This window comes from Chelonoidis abingdonii, chromosome 4 (genome assembly GCF_003597395.2).
Source record: "Chelonoidis abingdonii isolate Lonesome George chromosome 4, CheloAbing_2.0, whole genome shotgun sequence".
Lineage (NCBI taxonomy): Eukaryota > Metazoa > Chordata > Testudines > Testudinidae > Chelonoidis > Chelonoidis abingdonii.
The window spans coordinates 120,349,584-120,367,864 of NC_133772.1; the positions used below are offsets into that span (position 1 = coordinate 120,349,584).

The following is an 18,281-nucleotide window of genomic DNA, read 5'->3' on the forward strand; positions in this document are numbered from 1 at the left end:
GATTTAGGTTGGACATGAGGAAAAAGTTCCTAACTGTCAGGGTGGTTGGACACTGGAATAAATTGCCTAGGGAGGTTGTGGAATCTCCATCTCTGGAGATATTTAAGAGTAGGTTAGATAAATGTCTATCAGGGATGATCTAGACAGTATTTGGTCCTGTCATGAGGGCAGGGGACTGGACTCGATGACCTCTCGAGGTCCCTTCCAGTCCTAGAGTCTATGAATCTATGAAACTCAAGAAGGAACAAAAAAAGGAGACTAAGAAGTTCCACACAAAGATGAGAGTATGTGACTGAGCTCCAAGTATGAAGGAAAGAGTCAATCCAGGCCTGCAAGATGAGCAACTCCCTCCTCCATGCTGAGGGTAACCAAAGACCTTATTTCCAGAGGCAGCATCAACAGACACCACCAAGCCATGGACACAGTTGCTGGATAAATTGAGGACAGAGTACCATATAGTGGCTTAACAGAGTTCACCAACAGAAGAACTCCTGCTCGTGGCTCAGGACGCAGCTACTGCTCTGGTAAAATGGGTGCTGAGGTTTCCGGACAGGGAATAGGTTGCTGAAACATAGCAATGCTGGATGCAGAATCCAATCCAAGGGAGAACAAACGTTGAGAGGTCTTTTCTTCCTTAAAAGGGACCATCAAAGGATAAAGAGCAAATGGGACTTCTTAAAAAAAATCTGTTCTGAAAAGACAATACTGAAGGGCTCTATGGTTGTCTAATCTCAAACTTGACTTTTGAATTAGAACGGGAGATTTCTAGGTTAAAATGTATGGAGGAAGTTTCCTGAAGAGGAAACTAGGATATATATCGAGAACTACAATTTTTAAATGGAAAAATATCAGACTGGATAGTGGGCTCAGAGAACGGAACCATAAGCATCCTACCTAACAAACCAAAGTGATAGCCACCAGAAAGGAAACATTCTGGGAAAGGGAGACAGAAAAATAAAGGCAGAGGCTTGAAGAGATATGCTCCAAGGCTGTTGAGGACAAGGTTCAGGTTCCAGAAAGGGATAGGAGACTTAAAAGAAACTCTAAGAAAGGACGCCACTTTAAGGAATGTAGTTAAAGGGATGGGAGTCTACCAAGAAACCTCCACAACAGCTAAGGGCATAAGATGGACCCCCTCATTGTTGGAAGAAAAGCTATTTTCAAAGTAGTCCCAGAGAAACTTCACAATGGAGGATACCTGAGGCTTCAGGCAGAGAATTGCCAATCAAACTCTACCCAGACCCATAAAAAACATAGGAAGTCTCATTTTTCCAGGAGAAAGGAAGGGTGTAGATGACATTTAGACATGCTGGAACAAGTCATACTGCCTGAGTTTGAAGTAGCTGGGGCTAAGATGAAGGACCAAACCCTGGGACAACAGTTTTCTCCATCCTGGGTGCCAGAGGCAGAAGCCCTTCAACACAAAGAGCCTGTGAACTAGGTCCACTTGAGCCAGTTCAGGACCACAAGTAACAGAAGGTACTAATCTTTCTCCATTTTTAACATCTTATAAATTAGCAGGAGAGGGAGACAGGTTTAAGCCCTGTTCCCTGACTAAGCTTTGGAGGAGGCAACCTGAGACCAAGCAGGGGTCAGGATACCTGCTGCAATATTTGGGAACTTTGAAGTTGCTGTTTGAAGCTAATAAACTGATGCTAAAAGCTAGGGACTTATCAGTCAGAAAGTTAAAAGCTTCTAGGTATAGAGACCACTCCCCTGGATGACGTTGGGGTGGCTCAGACAGTCAAACTGAAAGTTCAGACACCTGGAAAAATGTAGAGTCTTGAAGACTATAGATTCTTTTCCACTCAAAGAGGATGGCGGTTCTCAATAGGGGTTTACTTAGCCTACTTCAACAGTCAAGGCAGAAGGAGATCTCCATCACATTGTCAACTCCAATAAGGATAGATTGGAGTGGAGGAAGACTGACGGGGAGGACAAAAAAAACAGGCTGCCTTCAGTTTCAGGACACTGACATGAAATTTGCATTTCTTGGGTGACCACACTCAGGACAGAGCTCAAGGCACAATGTGCAACCCAACCAAACAGGCTGACAGATGTGGCTGTTTTAGTCCAAGGGGGATCCTGAAAAGGAGACCCATTCAGACTGTTGACCTGGTCCAGTCCTCACGGAGCAGATATGTTGAAACTTAATCAGGAAACTAATCTACCATAGGTAGGTGGAAGGACAGCAACTGTTTTAGTAATGACTGGAAGTGGAACCTTAGCAAAGCACAACACCAGAAATCTCAGATCATGCATGAAGAACCCTGATCTTGTGGACTTGAATTGAGTTAGGAGTGTTTCCAGCTCTAGAATATTCTTGTGGAACAGGAATATCTTACCTATTGCTAAATCAATGATACTCCAGGATATGAATGATCTCTGTGGGATATAAGGAGATTTACTATGTGTTCACCAAGTCCTGGGACAGCCAAGGTGATACACTGATGACTGCAGATGGTTTTCAAAAGAGAATTTGCTCAGAACCAGCCGTCATCCAAGTGAGGTATAATACAGATATCCCTCTCAGAGCTGCAGCTACCGCTTCCATCATTGCTGAGAAAGTCTCAATGGACTATGCAAGCAGAAGGACAAGGTCTTGAAATAAAAGTAAAGGTGGCCAGCAACAAACATCAGGAACCGCTAATAAGATGTGAATGAACAAGTAGCCAATTGGTGCCAAGAAATTTCTTGACTCTGTGACTGTCTGGTGTCCTAAACCTGGCACAGCAATCTAGCCCTATGTTTCTTGTTGCCAGGACTCAAGGTCAGGATCTGCAGCATATCTGGCCTTTTCAACAGAGATCAAGCATCATACTTAAAGAAGGTGATTTCTTGCAGAAACAGAAATCTGTGTTAGACACCACCTTATGTTGGTGCAGCTTAGTGGCCACCAGTGCCTCCATGCAAGCCAGCTATGTATTGACTTGTGCACATTGTGTGAATGTGAAAGCACTACTGAAGACTGTCCTGTCACTGAATCTATACCAAAGCAAATGGCATTCACAATGAGTCCCATTGCCTGATGTGGGAAATTCACTTTGTTTTTTTGAGACTAAAGCATTGAATACGAACAAGGCTGTCTATTCACCTGACTTATCAAAAGTGGCCAGGATAGCTCTTGGGCTCTGTAAGGGTCCGGTGCTGGGGCTCATCCCTCTCAGGCACGGCAGGGAGCCAGGGCGCCTCGCTACAAGCAGCAATCCGTCCAGGGCCTAGACCCCTCAGCAGGAGCTGAGCAAACAAATAGTCTCTAAGCAAGGCAGAGTCCCAGCCCTTCAGCAGGGGCCGGGTAAGCACGGAGTCTATAAGCCCGGCCCTGCAGCAGGGCGGTGCAGTAAGCGGTCAGTGCTCAGGCCCTTCAGCAGGGGCTGAGCAAACAAATGGTCTCTAGGAGCCCAGGCCCTGGGTCAGGGCAGGGCAGTAAGCAGTTCAGCGCTCAGGCCTTTCAGCAGGCTGAGCAAATACAAGATATCAGCCCAGCCCTTGGGCAGGGCGGGGCGGTAAGCAGTTCAGGCTCAGACCTTTCAGCAGGGCTGAGCAACAAGTCAATAGTCTATAAGCCCAGGCCCTTGGGCAGGGCGAGGCAGCACACAGTTCAAGCTCAAGCCTTACAGCAGGCGGAGCAAACACAGAGTCTCTAAGCTCGGCCCTGGAGCAGGGCGGGGCAATAAGCAGTTCAAGCTCAGCTCCTTCAGCAAGGGGCTGAGCAGCAGTTCAAAACAGTGAGTCTATAAGGCCCAAGCCCTGGCTCAGGGCAGGCAATCAACAGGTACAGAGCTCAGGCTCTCAGGCAGGGGTTGAGCAGCAGTTTAAGTCGTAAGTCTATAACGAAGGCCTCCTCAGGCCAGGGAGAGGGGGAGTCTGCCACCCTTGGAAGGGTGGCAGGGGGAACGCAGGCCCTCCTACTCTACTGTGTTCCATCCCAGGGCCCTAGCAGTGGCCAAGACTCGCTGCTGTCAGTGGGGATCCTGGCCGCAACACACTGACATAGGTTCAGGCTCTGTGGGAGCCAAACCAGGTCAGCTACCCCCAGGCCACTTCCGACCTCCCCCTCTCTAGGTACCTGTCCTTTGCCGGCATCGTCCCAGACCATGGGTTCCTCAGGATACCGGGCGGAGGGAAGCTCAGGCAGCTCTTCGGGATACCGGGCGTAGGGAAGCTCAGGCCAGCGCTCCTCCAGGTAGCGAGCACGGGGAAGCTCAGGCCAGCGCTCCTCCGGGTAGCGAGCACGGGGCAGGCTGGGCCCAGCAGGAGCTCAGGCACCAGCGTCTGTCCTCTCCAGCAGTCTGCGGCCAACTGAGTGCTGAGGCCGGGCTTTTATACTTCCTGTCCCGCCCCTTGACTTCCAGGGGGCAGGGACAGGTGGTGGTGGCTCCGCCCACTGAGGAACTTGTTCTGGCTCGTCCCTCTCAGGCGCGGCGGGGAGCCAGGGCACCTCCCTACAGGCTCTTGTCACAGAACTTGATTGAGGAATTATTTTTCAAGTGATGGCAAAAACTGAAGTGAGTCAAATACCTGATACATGGATGTATTACATGCAACAGTTACTTTCAAATGAATTAAATATTTTACGAATAATGAGCAAGGGGAATTAAAAAGACTATTATAGCATTATAATTCCAAACTCATCTGCCAACCATGCCAACTCTAAAATGACTAATTTGTATAAATGTCCCCGGTCACTTTAAATCAGAAAGCTGTATTGTTAGTTTTAATATTGAATTCTTTTCATTTTAAAATTCCTGTTTCTGGACTATAACACTAAAACAATCACAATTATGAATGACCACCTGCAGAAAAATTCTTTTGACCAAACTTAACACTCCCACAGTTGTAACCTAGTGACATAATTGTAAATATTTGGGCAAATTGCAAGGTAACCAATTCTCTCTCATACACACAAAACTCTTACGATCTTAAAATTGAAACTAATTTATCCTGCAAATACATTCCACTTTATTTTTTAATCATGCGAATTATAAAGTATGTCAATCTAAGTCTGTGAAAGTTTGAAAAACAAAAATTCATGTGATCTACTCAGAGAGCACAAACCTCTGAAGAACTGAAATACCAAGTTTTCAATATACAAATGATGCAAGACTGGCATTAACGAAATTCTGTTTTATAACTCTTGTACCATTAGTTCTTCATATTATGTAAATATATTGAGAATCCACAGGAGTTGTATTATGGATTAAATTCCAAAATTCAGTTTTCCAAGAATTAGAAGGGTTAAAAAAAAACCCAGCACGTTAATACTAACACATTTGGAAAAATAACAGCTATTAAGAAAAAAGGGACAACTCCCAAATAATTGGCTTTTAAATATTCAGTTGATTTTATCACAAAGGCTTAATACAAATCTAATTTTAACAGCTTAAAACAACCAGCAAAATTTGACTTCATGCAAGCTATTAAGTGATAGTATTTTATGCAAATTTATTCAGCTAACCCCTGTGCCATTGTCTCCTCACATCTCACCCTATAGCACTTTAAGAAAAATGTTAATTCAGCCTTATAAAGCTGTCATGAAAATATACCAGCTCAGGTACAAAATCTACTTCATTATCCATACCATGATAGCAACTAAGATAATGAAATCCAGCTGAAATTGCAGGGAGAATTCAGATAGACAGAAATCTAAAGTAATTACCCAAGTAGGAATTTGGCCAAACGCCCTTAAATTCCCGCACAAAATGACTTTGGATTTTTAATGATCAAACGTGGGCAGGCGCTCAGTTTTGCTTTTTATTCTCCAACAATATATTGCTCCTTAACCCTATGTTATGGATTCAGTACTGACTCAGAGGAGAAAGTGCCAACTATCCTTTCAAGAGCAGCACTTTTTGAAGCACTTACATGCTTTCTCATCCAAGTATTGACCTGGTCTGATCCTACTTGCAAGTACTGACAGGATCAGATCACAAGGTGGAGTAAGTGCAGACTATGAAAAGCATGATGAGTGAAGGCAAACTTGTAAGCACTTGGCTCATTACTGTGTAGATCTACTTCAATACACAGTGTTCGAGGTCTGCAATATGTTTTTACAGTATTCTTCTTGGTGGATAATTTTCTGGAATTTGTGTGTATACAGGATGTAGTACTTAGAAGAGAGTGCACTGAAGAGTTCTTATGACACAGATGCTCATTAAAGTGACAGTCAAGTTTTAGTTCCAACTGTTCTACCTGGACTCAAATATAAAAGGTTTTATTGTCTCTATTACAAAATATTTTCGTTCCACCAAATTAATTTTTAAAAAGTTACTAAAACACTTTTTTGGTTAAAAAAAAAAAACACAAAAACAAAAAAACCCTCCAAAAACTATACATAATCTAGCATGTGTGTTCCCATGTTTTCTGCTTGGTTTTTTTAATAGAAATTTGCATATAAAGTCAGGACTTGAAAAATTCTTTTGCTCACAGCAAGAAAGAAGATTTCATAAGCAAATTCCACTGATGTGTTCAGAATCAAGTTTTGTGGGGTTGGTGGGTTTATATTTTTCTTTCAGTAAGTTTCTAGGCCTTATGGTTGAAAAGAAATTCTTTCAAATATGAACAGTATTGTAAATAGTGCTGTCTTTCTTAATTTGCATATGGGCAGTTCTAAAGCCTGTGTTGTTACTCATAATTGTGCTAAGCAGCAGCAGAGTGGGGTTATATCTATATGGTGGTTTAGTGCAAGGTGAGCTAGGGTGTAAGTCTACATCGCTGCAGCCTGCCATGCAATAAGTGGCCCTGTGGATTTGTACCACACATTAGAAGTCCTGTAGTGCATTTTCATCTACTGCTGTTTCAAACAAACAGTAAATCAAAGCTTTTTCAAAATAGCAGTATATCAAAATGCACTACAGAATTTTTTGGGGCACAGTAGCATAGTCCACAGAGTCATTCAGTGTGTGGCAGGCTGCTGCACTGTAGAGCAGGGATGGGAAAACTTTTTCACCAGAGGGCCATATCTGGGAATATAAATTGTATGGCGGGCCATGAATGCTCACAAAATCGGGATTGGGGTGCGGGAAGGGATGAGGGCTCTGGCTGGGGGTGCGGGCTCCAAGGTGGGGCCAGAAATGAGTTCAGGGTGTGGGAGGGGGCACTAGGTTGAGGCAGGGGGTGAGGTGTGTGTGGGGGTGTGTGTGAAGGCTCTGGCTTCGGGTGCAGGATCTGGGGTGGGGCTGGGGATGAGGAGTTTGGGGTGTCGGAGGGTGTTCCAGGCTGGGACCGAGGGGTTCAGAGGGTGGGAGGGGGATCAGGGTTGGGGCAGGGGGTTGGGGTGCAGGAAGGGGTGCAAGCTCCAGCTGGGGGTGCAGTCTCTGGGGTTTGGCTGGGAATGAGAGGTTTGGGGTGCAGGAGGGTACTCTGGTCTGGGATCGAGGGGTTTGGAGGGCAGGAGGGGGATCAGGGCTGGGGCTGGGGCCTGGGGGGAGGCTCAGGGTTGCAGGCTCTAGGCAGTGCTTACCTCAAGCAGCTCCCAGAAGCAGCAGCATGTCTCTTCTCTGGCTCCTGTGCAGAGGCACAGCCAGGCAGTTCTGCATGCTTCCCTGTCTGCATGCACCATCCCTGCAGCTCTCATTGGCTGTGGTTCCTAGCCAATGGGAGCTGCTGGGGCGGCACCTGGGGTGGGGGCAGCATGCAGAGTGGAGCCCCCTGGCTGCCCCTATCATAGGAGCTGGAGGAGGGGCCATGCCACTGTTTCTGGGAGCTGTGTGGGGCAGCCCCAGACCCTGCTCCCCAGCTGGAGCGCCGGAGAAGAGCAAACCCCAGTCCCCGCTCCCCAGTGGGAGCTCGAAGGCCGGATTAAAACGGCTAGCAGGCCAGATCAGACCTGCAGGCTGTATTTTATCCACCCCGCTGTAGAGTCATACCCTAGCTTACCCTGCATTAACTACAGACAAGGCCTGAAATTAACAACTTTCCCAACACAAGCGGTGACCCCAGTTTGAGAAACACTGATTTAGACTTTCCTATGACAAAAGTTTTCAAGCGCTGCATATGATTTTGTTTAATCAAAAACCCAATTTTCAGTTGAGAAACAGTTTCAACAGAAAATTTCAACCATCCCTACAGATAAGTAATCTCTCTTTCTTCTTTGAAGACCTTTGTACATTCCCACTTGCGGGAAATTAGCAAGCAATGTTCCACCAGGTAGATGGTTGGTGGAGGAGCTTTTAAATAAATATGGACCCGGGCAATGGTCTCCCAAATTATACATTAGAATATGATGCTAGATCCGAAGAGTAATATCTGGTGAAAATGTGCACCCAAACACCTGGAGAAAGTGCTTAAGACATACCTTTCATGCTGCAATGGCTCGCATAGAATGGGTCTTTAAACCAAGATTTACTAGTTTCCTAGTACACAATATCTACTCCTGGGGAAATTCTTCACCAAAAATAAAAAATTCTGCACAAAAACATTTTAAAAGTCTGTGCATATTTTAAAATTCTGCAAAATTCTGCATATTTTATTTGTCAATAATAATATAATCATGCCATTTTCAATTCTTTTGGTAATTTATTAAAAAATATCTGTTAGCAAGTACGTCTGTAACAATACAGACCAAAAAAAGAAAAAGATTCTGGTAATTTTTTTTTGACAAATAGATTCCTTACTAGCCATATTAATACAGAACTTTGGGTAATTCATTTAAATTACAATACAGAAGTGTATTTCTCGCACTCGTCAGAAGCAGTGCAAGAACTTGGGAGTGTCAGGGGTAATGGAGGAACTGAGGGAGAGGAAGGAGCCTGGATGAACTTGGAGGGTTGTTGGGTATGGGTGGGAGAAGTATGGAACAGGTTTTGTATCTCCCCGATACAGGCTCTTATAAGTTCAAAATAGTGAGTACTAGGTAGATAAGGCGAGTTAGGCTTATGTTTGTTTTCTTTATTTGCAAATGTGCATTTGGCTGGAAGTTGTTCAATTGTGTATTTGGCTGGAAGGAGTTCAAACTTGTATTTTGCTGAAAGGATTTTAATTTGTACTTGTATACTTAGGCTGGGAGGGTATTCCCAGTATCTATAGCTGAAAAACCCTGTACCTAATTCGTCTTACATTTACAAAGATAATTTTTACTGTTTTTCTCTCTTTAATTAAAAGCTTTTCTTGTTTAAGAACCCAATTGTTTTTTTATTCTGGTGAGACCCCAGAGGACTGGGTCTGGATTCACCAGGGACTTGGTGGGGAGAAAGGAGGGAAGGGGGAGAGAAAGGTTAATTCTCTCTACTTTTGGATACTTTCTTCTATCAGGGTCGAGTCTGGGAGGGAGACGAGAAGACGGGGATTGGTGATCTTTCCTCTCGTTCTGAGTTCCAGTGATCTTCGGGGAACGGAGGGGAAGCCTGGGAGAGGCAACGGTGGGGGAAAGGGTTTACTTTCCTTGTGTTAAGATCCAGAGGATCTGGGTCTCGGGGGTCCCCGGCCAACGTTTTGGGGGGACCAGAGTGTACTAGGCACTGGAATTCCTGGTTGGTGGCAGCGCTACAAGTACTAAGCTGGTAATTAAGCTTAGAGGAATTCATGCTGGTACCCCATCTTTTGGACGCTAAGGTTCAGAGTAGGGAATTATACCATGACACTAAGGATGCGTCCACAGTCTGTGCCAGGGATAATAGTGCCTAAAAAAGAGTTGATGCCAAGGTGGGCACTTTCTGCACTTTTACCAAGTCTACTGAGGCCTTAATAGACAACATCCGTTTGGTCTTCAGAGATGCTTTTGATTTAACCAGCATGAGTAAGCCTGCATTAAGGATTTGTTCCCAATATAATTCCAAGGAGATTTTGATCTCAAGCCTATGATAGAAGGCAATGCTGAGGCTAGAGTGGAAAAACGTGTCTTGGGGCTTTTGTCAAGAGGATCTCAGCATGAAGGCTGGTCTCAGTACACTTGCATCAGAGGGGTAGCCGTGTTAGTCTGGATCTGTAAAAGCAGCAAAGAGTCCTGTGGCACCTTATAGACTAACAGATGTATTGGAGCATGAGCTTTCGTGGGTGAATACTCAGTACTTGATCAGCCTCAACTATCAATCTGTAGACGTTAAGAAGCCAGATGAGCCTGAAGTCTCAAATGTCTCTCCCTTCTAGCATGGGATGTGAAGGCTCAGCAAACTGCACACCAGATTACCCAGTGGGTCTCACCGAAACACAGAAGGTCTAGGATATGGGCATTGATTTCCAGTACGACTGATGGGCAGGAAGGGCATCTCTTGAATCCATTACTGAGATGAGGGCCCCGTATGGTCCTAGTAGTGGGTCAAATGAAGACTCCTGGGACAAGGGAAGGTCTAACTATGCTAAGTGTTCTATACTACTCTAAACTAACTATACAAAAACTTTACAAAAAATACTGACGGAAGATCCTAGAATGAGGACACAAAGGTGAATTCCATACTCTCTCTCTGGCATTGACAAAGGAACTGAGGCAACTAAGGGGGTACACTCTCTCATACTGAGTAAGGCAATGACATCACTTCCAAGCAAGAACTCTTGTACAGCCTCAGCACACACCATTTTGCAAGGCAGTTCGATGTCTCAGTGCTGGGGTGCCATATCCCACAAATGGGAACACACAGAGGGCCCTCAAAGAAGAACAAAACATTGGAATCTATTTACTGGCAAAAACAGCATTAACTCAGAGTTAAGGCTGATTGGAGCTATGTTGTCCCCCTGAAGAATGCTGAGTTGAGCAAAACTCAAACTTCCAAAAACAAGGATATCATAGAATCATAGAACTGGAAGGGATCTCAAGAGGTCATCTAGTCCAGTCCTCTGCACTCAACGTAGGGCTAAGTATTATCTAGACCATCCCTGACAGCTGTTTGTCTAACCTGCTCTAAAATTCCCCAATGATGCAGATTCCACCACCTCCGTAGGCAATTTATTCCAGTGCTTAACCATTCTGACAGTTAGGAAGTTTTTCCTAATATCCAACCTAAACGGCCCTTGCCGCATTTTTTCTCCATCCTCCTTGTAACAACCTTTTATGTACTTGAAAACTGTTATGTCCCCTCTCAGTCTTCTCTTCTCCAGACTAAACAAACCCAATTTTTTCAATCTTCCCTCATACGTAATGTTTTCTAGACCTTTAATCATTTTTGTTGCTCTTCTCTGGACTTTCTCCAATTTGTCCACATCTTTCCTGAAATGTGGTGCCCAGAACTGCACACAATACTCCAGTTGAGGCCTAATCAGCCTTGAGTAGAGTGGAAGAATTACTTCTCGTATCTTGCTTACAATACTCCTACTAATATATCCCAGAATGTTTGCTTTTTTTGCAACGGCGTTACATTGTTCACTCATATTTAGCTCGTGATCTACTATGACCCCCAGATCCCTTCCCACAGTACTCCTTCCTAGGAAGTCATTTCCTGTTTTGATATGCGTAGTTAAGGTTTTCCATGCAACTTTAAGTCCACCCGCACTCAGCAGTGCCCCAATAGTCCTTGTTAACACATACTGATTTCCTTTGCCAACCCCACCGTGTCTTCACCTCCTTTTACAAGCTGTTCACTCTCATGCACAGAATCCCATCTAACATTATTAAAGAACAAAAGAGGGAAAAAAGTTGGTCAGATGGATACTATTTTGGGAGAGGACTTATATCTCCAGAATCCCTGCTCAAATGACCCCAAATCTGGAGCACTAATCCTACTCTGTATTTCCACAAGGCATAGAAATTTTCAAAAAAAATCTCTACAAATATGTGGATTTTAGAGGACCTAGAAGCATCTTGTTGTAAACAGTGAGGATGGATGGAGGGAAAGGGCTGTTTTACACATCCATCTTCAGCAAAGGAGACTCTGAAAGGTCTGAAGCAGCCTATTCATCTCAATGTGATGTTCTCAGCTGAGTGAGAACACCCCATGAAGAGAAATACAACCTGAAACAATTGCATCTCAGAGGGTGTTCTCATTCACCTCCTGAGTGCTTTAGAGCCTGTGATATGCATGAAGTATGTCCATTCTCAGCTCCCCACCCAAAGGGGCAGGACTTCCCCAGAACCTGGATCACATGTGAGGCAAGAAGGAGGCTTCATACCCTCCCAAAAGGGCAAGGCCAGAACTCAGTTCACATGACTGGGGTAGGGAGGTGTTCCAATACTTGTAGGTGGGCACATGGGCCCCTAATCCTGACACATACAAGGAGAGCAGGAGAGGAATTCAGACACTTTCAGTGGGGCAAGACTTTCTATCTCCCAGCTCATGAAGGGGGTCCCAGAGAGGCAAGAACTCTTCCAGATTTAGACACTCAGGAGGGGAGAATGTGGGGCTGACAAGTGCGCCTGCCCCATTTTCCTTCAGTCCCTCTGCCACTCACCCTCACATGCCCCTTCTCCATGTCCCACTTCTCCACTACCCCTAATCCCCATGCCATCCTTACCTGAGCCTCCAACCTCTCTCCCCTCCCCTACCACCAATCCTAATTTATTCCCTTTGTGTCACTGCAGCCCCAAAGATCTCTCTTTTGACTCCCCCACACCTCTGCCCCCTAATACTCCTTCCCCTCCCAGGAATTATTTACATATCTAATTTTATCCTTCAAAGCCTTTGATTACATTCCTCACAAAATAAAATTGCCACCCATGATTCACAAATTGCAGCAACCTTCAGCCATTCAGTCCTAAACTCCTTTTGTCTTATGTAGGGACTTGTGATGAATGTATCCTTAGTTATGATAATTGAATCCATCAATCTCAACAAGGTCAGTGATTCATCCAATAATTATCACCTCTCAGTTTAACAGTACCAGGCAGCAGAACTAAAGTGTTTTGGGGTCCCTATAACTCAGAAACCCCTCTGTTAAATGACCCCAAATTTGGAACACTAACACTACTGCACACAAGGAAAATCACATTTCAAAGCAATCCAAATAACCATTTGGATTTTAAAGCACTTACAAGAGTCAAGTTTTAAAATATATAAAATGGTGGGAAAGGAAACCCTCTGTTTTTTCTGTATTGACATATGCACTGTAAAAAATGTACATTTTCTTAAATACCATTCTCAATTTGTGTCCTCCAAAGGCTTAGTGGGAGCCATATACTACCTTGGGTAAAATTCAACAGATTGAGACCATTTTGCCTGCATCACATCAAAAGTTTGATCTTTAGCTCTGGGCAAAGAACCCACCTAGAAACTTTTTGAAAAATGACTATTTTGGGAGGGGCTTATATCTATCTATCTATATATATATAGATATACACACATATATCTCAGGAGATCATGACTCAAATGACTTCAAAGTCAGGTCACTGCACCTTCCTGAGCCACACCAAACTTCAAAGGCATCCAACTAAACATGTAAATTTTAGAGGATTTAGCAAGGCTGACCTTTAAACATAAGTTGTGACACAACTTTAACTATAGTGGCACTGCTGAACTACTCTAATAAAGAATAAGACAGAACGTAATACTGAAAATATTATATTATGCATCAATTAGATACCCTCATCCAGAATACTGTGTTCACTTCTGGTTATTGATTCTCAGAAGATACATAGCAAAAATAAATGGAGTCCTTATATGAGGAACAAAAATGATTAGAGGCATGGACAGCCCTTTTATGAAAAGAAATTGAGAAGACCGGAACTGTTCATTCTACAGAAGAGACAAATAAGGGGAGAGACATGATCGAGGTATGCAAAATAATTAATAATATCAGAGAAAGTAATTTGAGTGATCCTAATTACTCTCTTATATAACAAAAACAAAAGGACATTCAATTAAATTGAAAGGCAACGAACAGATAAAAAGAAAAACTTTTTCTCTCTCTTAATGCATAAATAACCTGTGAGACTCATTCCCACAGGTAAAACTGAGGCGAAGGGTTTACCATGATTAAAAATAAGATCAGACATTTTATATGGATAATGAGAACATCTAGCTAAATTAGGTAGGATTAAACCATGTGTGTGTTTTATTTTAAATAAGAGGTTTAAATCTTGACACCAGAAGCTAACCACTAACTGATGGTATTAGGAGGAAACTCTCTGTCTACCATGGACAAGTTATTCCATAATTGACTACTAAAGCAGTTCTTGCACCTTTCTCAAGCATCTAGTACCCACCATTATCAGAAACAGGATACCAGACTAGTCTAGAGGGATGACTGGTGTGACCTGGTATGAAAATTCCTATCTTTCTGAGTGCTCCTTAATATCAGAATGCCATTCAAAACATGCCATATCTATGCAAAAGAGTACTAATGATCTACCCACCTTGTATTATGGGACCTAGTTATCAAAAGTTTATAATGCAATTTAAACTTAGCAGAGGTAGATCTGTATGCATTCAAGTTTGATTTTTTAATACATTATCAAGGTTAAAACCTCAGTCCTGCCTTTACAACTGAGAACTCATATATGCATACAGAAAGGGCAATCCTACAGTTTTCTTCCTGCAGAGATTTGTAAGTAACAACATTGCAGTATTCAACAAATGTGTTTTATCAAATCAAACTGTATGAGCAAATTTTCAGTATTCTGAAAACTTGCTACTTTATGGAGAGAAAAAGCAGCTATAATGATTATTCTGTTATATAATCCCACTTTCAATGACATTCTCACATTTTTCTCATAGCTAATTTCTTTGAGAAAACAATTTAATATAATATTTCAGGATGATAAGATACTAAAAGTCATATAGCTTTAAGAACTAATGCCCTCAGTCACTAAACTTAAGTTTGAAAAGCCACCAAGGATGGGGTTGTTGGTTTTTTTGAAAGGAGAAAGTAGAAGGTAACCCCATTAATCATAAAAAAAAGATGGTATCATTGGAAACAGTCATTCTACTGTTGAGATGAATGTTCACTACATCTTCAAGTGTTCAAACAGTTCTATATAATCTTTCTAAAGTTCGATAGCTATACAGAACTGTAGAAAATTGAAGATACTCCCTGCTCCACAAGGATTTCCTCAGCAAACAAATAAAGAATCAGATCATCATAACAGCACTACTTTGTAAAGCAAGAACTTCCTGTATGTTTGATCATGATACTACAGAAGCCAAAACATATCTACTAACAATCAAGGAAGTCACTAAAGATTTCCCCCTTGCAGATTTTCTACTCTTTGGCACAGTTTGAATGATAGGTCGTTATTAGCCTTTTATCCCAAATCAGCACTCCATACAAATATTCATAGAGACCAAAGAAATTTCACAGTTGGAAGCCATAAACAATTTCTTTCTCATGGCCCAATCCTGTCAACATGTCTGCCAGGGGTAATGCTTTAAGTAGCCTCATTGAAATCAACAAGGAAACTTCATGATAGCAAGTACTACATCAATGAGAACTATTCATATCAGTAATAACTACGTAGTAAACCTTTGCAGGACTGGCCTTGTCATTCCTATGAGCTGTGCTCAAAGGAAGCAAAGGCTCATGGGAGCTATGCTGAAGGATTTTCCACAATGCCCCCTTGCCTGAGGAGTTGATGACAATTCTTGAGGTGCTTTTTTGTTTCAGATTAAGAAGAAATTGTCAAAAAAGAATGAAATTATCATAGAACAAATAGGTAATTCACATATCTGATCCAGCTTGGTTCCATAGTACACCACAGCATTCCATGAGCTACCTAAGTTTTTCTTCTCATTTTGACCACCAAGTAGGAATTAATTTAGAGACAGAATGGTCTGTAAGAGAAGCTCATACCCACACTTTTCAAACTTTTGAAGATTTTAAAGACCCTAAACAGAATTTTAAGATCAAAATAAAAACAGAAATATTTGTGGCCATTTTGGTCCAGATTTCTAGAATGTATTAAACCCTGAATGAAAGAGTCAGCATCCATTTTATTCTCTATGTGCAATGCTAGTTAATACCTTTGTACAGCAAATATAAAAGATATGTCAAGTGCTTTCCAGCATCACAAGCAATTCACAGTATACAATGTGTTTTACAAGATTTACTGGCTACTGAAAATTGTTATCTAAATAACAACGGCAATCAAAGGACAATATTTAAAATCCACATACAGTGAGGCCTACTGGAAGAGAAAGGATTGCTGATTCAGGTTCACATCTACCCTTTATACACTTTAAAATACTGCCACTCACCTTCCAATGCTACCTGGGTATCCAAAAACCTAAGATTGGTTTGGTGTATTTAGGAAAAACTCCACCTCCATGACATCTACTCTGCTTCTGCACCACTGGTGTTTCACCTTTTTTATTAACTCACCATTTAGCATACTTAGAGCTGTAGAATAAATTTCAAATCTGCAAGAATGTTTGGTAATATAAAATTATCTTAAACGTTGCAGAAACTGCAGAGGTGTCTTTCATTTCCATACTCTAATGGCTGTATTTTAAATGTGGACCAAAGGTCTACCTGCTGCAGATTAACCTCCTCCTGAGTTGAATGACTTTGAAATGCACATCAGATTACTACTTCCCACTTCCCAGCCTTTTGACTCAGACACAGATGGGAACCAAGCGACGGTAGAGACATCATTTTATACTGGCAAAATATTGGCATACAGGCATGCATACAAATTTCAGCACCAAGCACCTGAGGAAAGCAGGCAGTGAACCGGGCGATCCAAAAGCGTTTCTATAGAGATTTCTATACTCGCAGCCATACAAGACAAACTAAATGGGGGGGGGGGGGTGAATTAAAGCCCCACTGTCATTGCCATATTCAGATTCTTTCCAATATTCTGCCTGTGATCACGCCAGCAAAAAGCGGGGGGAAGCCTGCTGATCCTGGCACAGGACATGACACAGTCCGGTATCCCAAGAACAATTTGTACCGATGTTTCTGAGGATCTGGATCTCGGATACCCGGGGATGTCCTGGTGCCCCAGGCAAGGCTTCGCCGGGTGCTCCCGCGGCTGAAGGTGGAGGGTGGGGGCGCTAGGGAAGCGTCGGGGTTGCAAGATAGAAGGGTGCCACTAGTCGCTGGGACACTGATCCCCGCCTCCCCCAGCCACGGCACCTGCCCCCCCTCCGGCGGCTTTGGGGCAAGGGCAGAGGGAAGGTCGTGAGGGTCTCGGTACCTGATTATGTCGTCCTGGTGCCCCAGGTAGAATTTCTGCCGGTGCTCCCGGGGGCTGTAGACCACGCCGACCCCTGCCACGAAGTAAACGATCTCCTTAGCCGCCGTGTAGTAGAGGTTGTTGCGGCACTGGTGACCCCGGTAGCCATAGACCCACTCTAGCCGCAGGTGGCTGTTGGGGGCATTCTGGTCAGCCATGTCCCCACCGCCGGCCGGCTCTGCGGAGCCCCAGAGGAGAGAGGGTCAGCTACCCTCCCGGGCTCTGTGCCTCCCTCGCTAATCCCTGGCCGCCGACATGGATGCCTGCCGCTGCCTCTCCTCCGCCTCCTCACAGAGGGCGCAGCCGAACGAGCTGGGCTGGTCTCCTCGCGCCAGACATGGCTGCACTGTGACACCGCCCGGAACAGTTAGCGCCAGAAACGACTTCCCCTCAGCACAGGCTGATGATTGTAGTGCGCATGCCCGGCGCCGCCTGCGGAAAGCGCTGCCCTTCTCTGCCACCAGAGCCGGCTCACAGAGTGGGTTGAAAACGAGGGGAGGGAGGAATAGGGGGCCAATGCATGGACCGAGGAGGGTGAAACAGGAGGGAGGGGTAAAGTCCGGGACAAGATGCAGGAGCTGGGCTTAAGAAAGAGGCAGGTGGGCTGACTGGCAGACAAGGGAATGGACTAAGAGGAATGGGCTGGGCAAAAGGAATGAAAGTTACCAGACGGGGTCAGCCATCTGCAGTGGTTGCCAACATGCGGGCTGGGTAGCAGCGAAACTTGTGCTTCTCTATGGAGGTTACATCTCAGCACCACCTCCCTAGGTCGTGTGGTGCCTAAAACTGGGGGTAGCCCAATGTCTAGAATAAGCAGCTCTTTTCTTGCTGAAATAACGTATCGAGCAACCAAAGACGACCTGATTCGTTGAAGTAGCTTACAGATACCCTCTACCTCCAAAAGGCTTTCAGAGTTATCATATATGGCTGTAGTGGTTAAAAGAATTCCTTATCAGTTTACATAGGTGTAGCCATGGCTGCATATAGCCTCATCTCTTGTCTGCAATGCTGAGTGCCTGACTGCTACTTCATTCAGTTCCTGTATTGCACTCTGAAAAATAAAAGGAGGGTGAAATGACTTTTAAATAGTATTTTTTATTACACATTGTCCTTAGCGCACTATTATTTATCTTGATTGAAATTATGCTAATGTCAAGATGCTATTTAATTTATGGTTTAAATAGCAAATAATCATGGAAAATAATAATTAACACTGTCGTAAACAGATGGTTAAGGGTTAATGCCT

General features: G+C 43.8%; 1 protein-coding gene across 2 annotated transcripts in view; it reads right to left on the reverse strand.

Moving 5' to 3' along the window:
- The window catches only part of EML5 (EMAP like 5), a 328,115-nt gene extending 310,705 nt beyond the window's left edge, over nucleotides 1-17,410 (reverse strand). For both annotated transcript variants that reach the window (XM_075065608.1, XM_075065607.1), the window contains exon 1: nucleotides 16,997-17,410. In XM_075065608.1, coding sequence (XP_074921709.1) covers nucleotides 16,997-17,193 — 197 coding nt within the window. In that variant the 5' untranslated portion in view covers nucleotides 17,194-17,410. The remainder of the gene's footprint in view (nucleotides 1-16,996) is intronic.
- Between the last annotated feature and the right edge of the window lie 871 nt (nucleotides 17,411-18,281).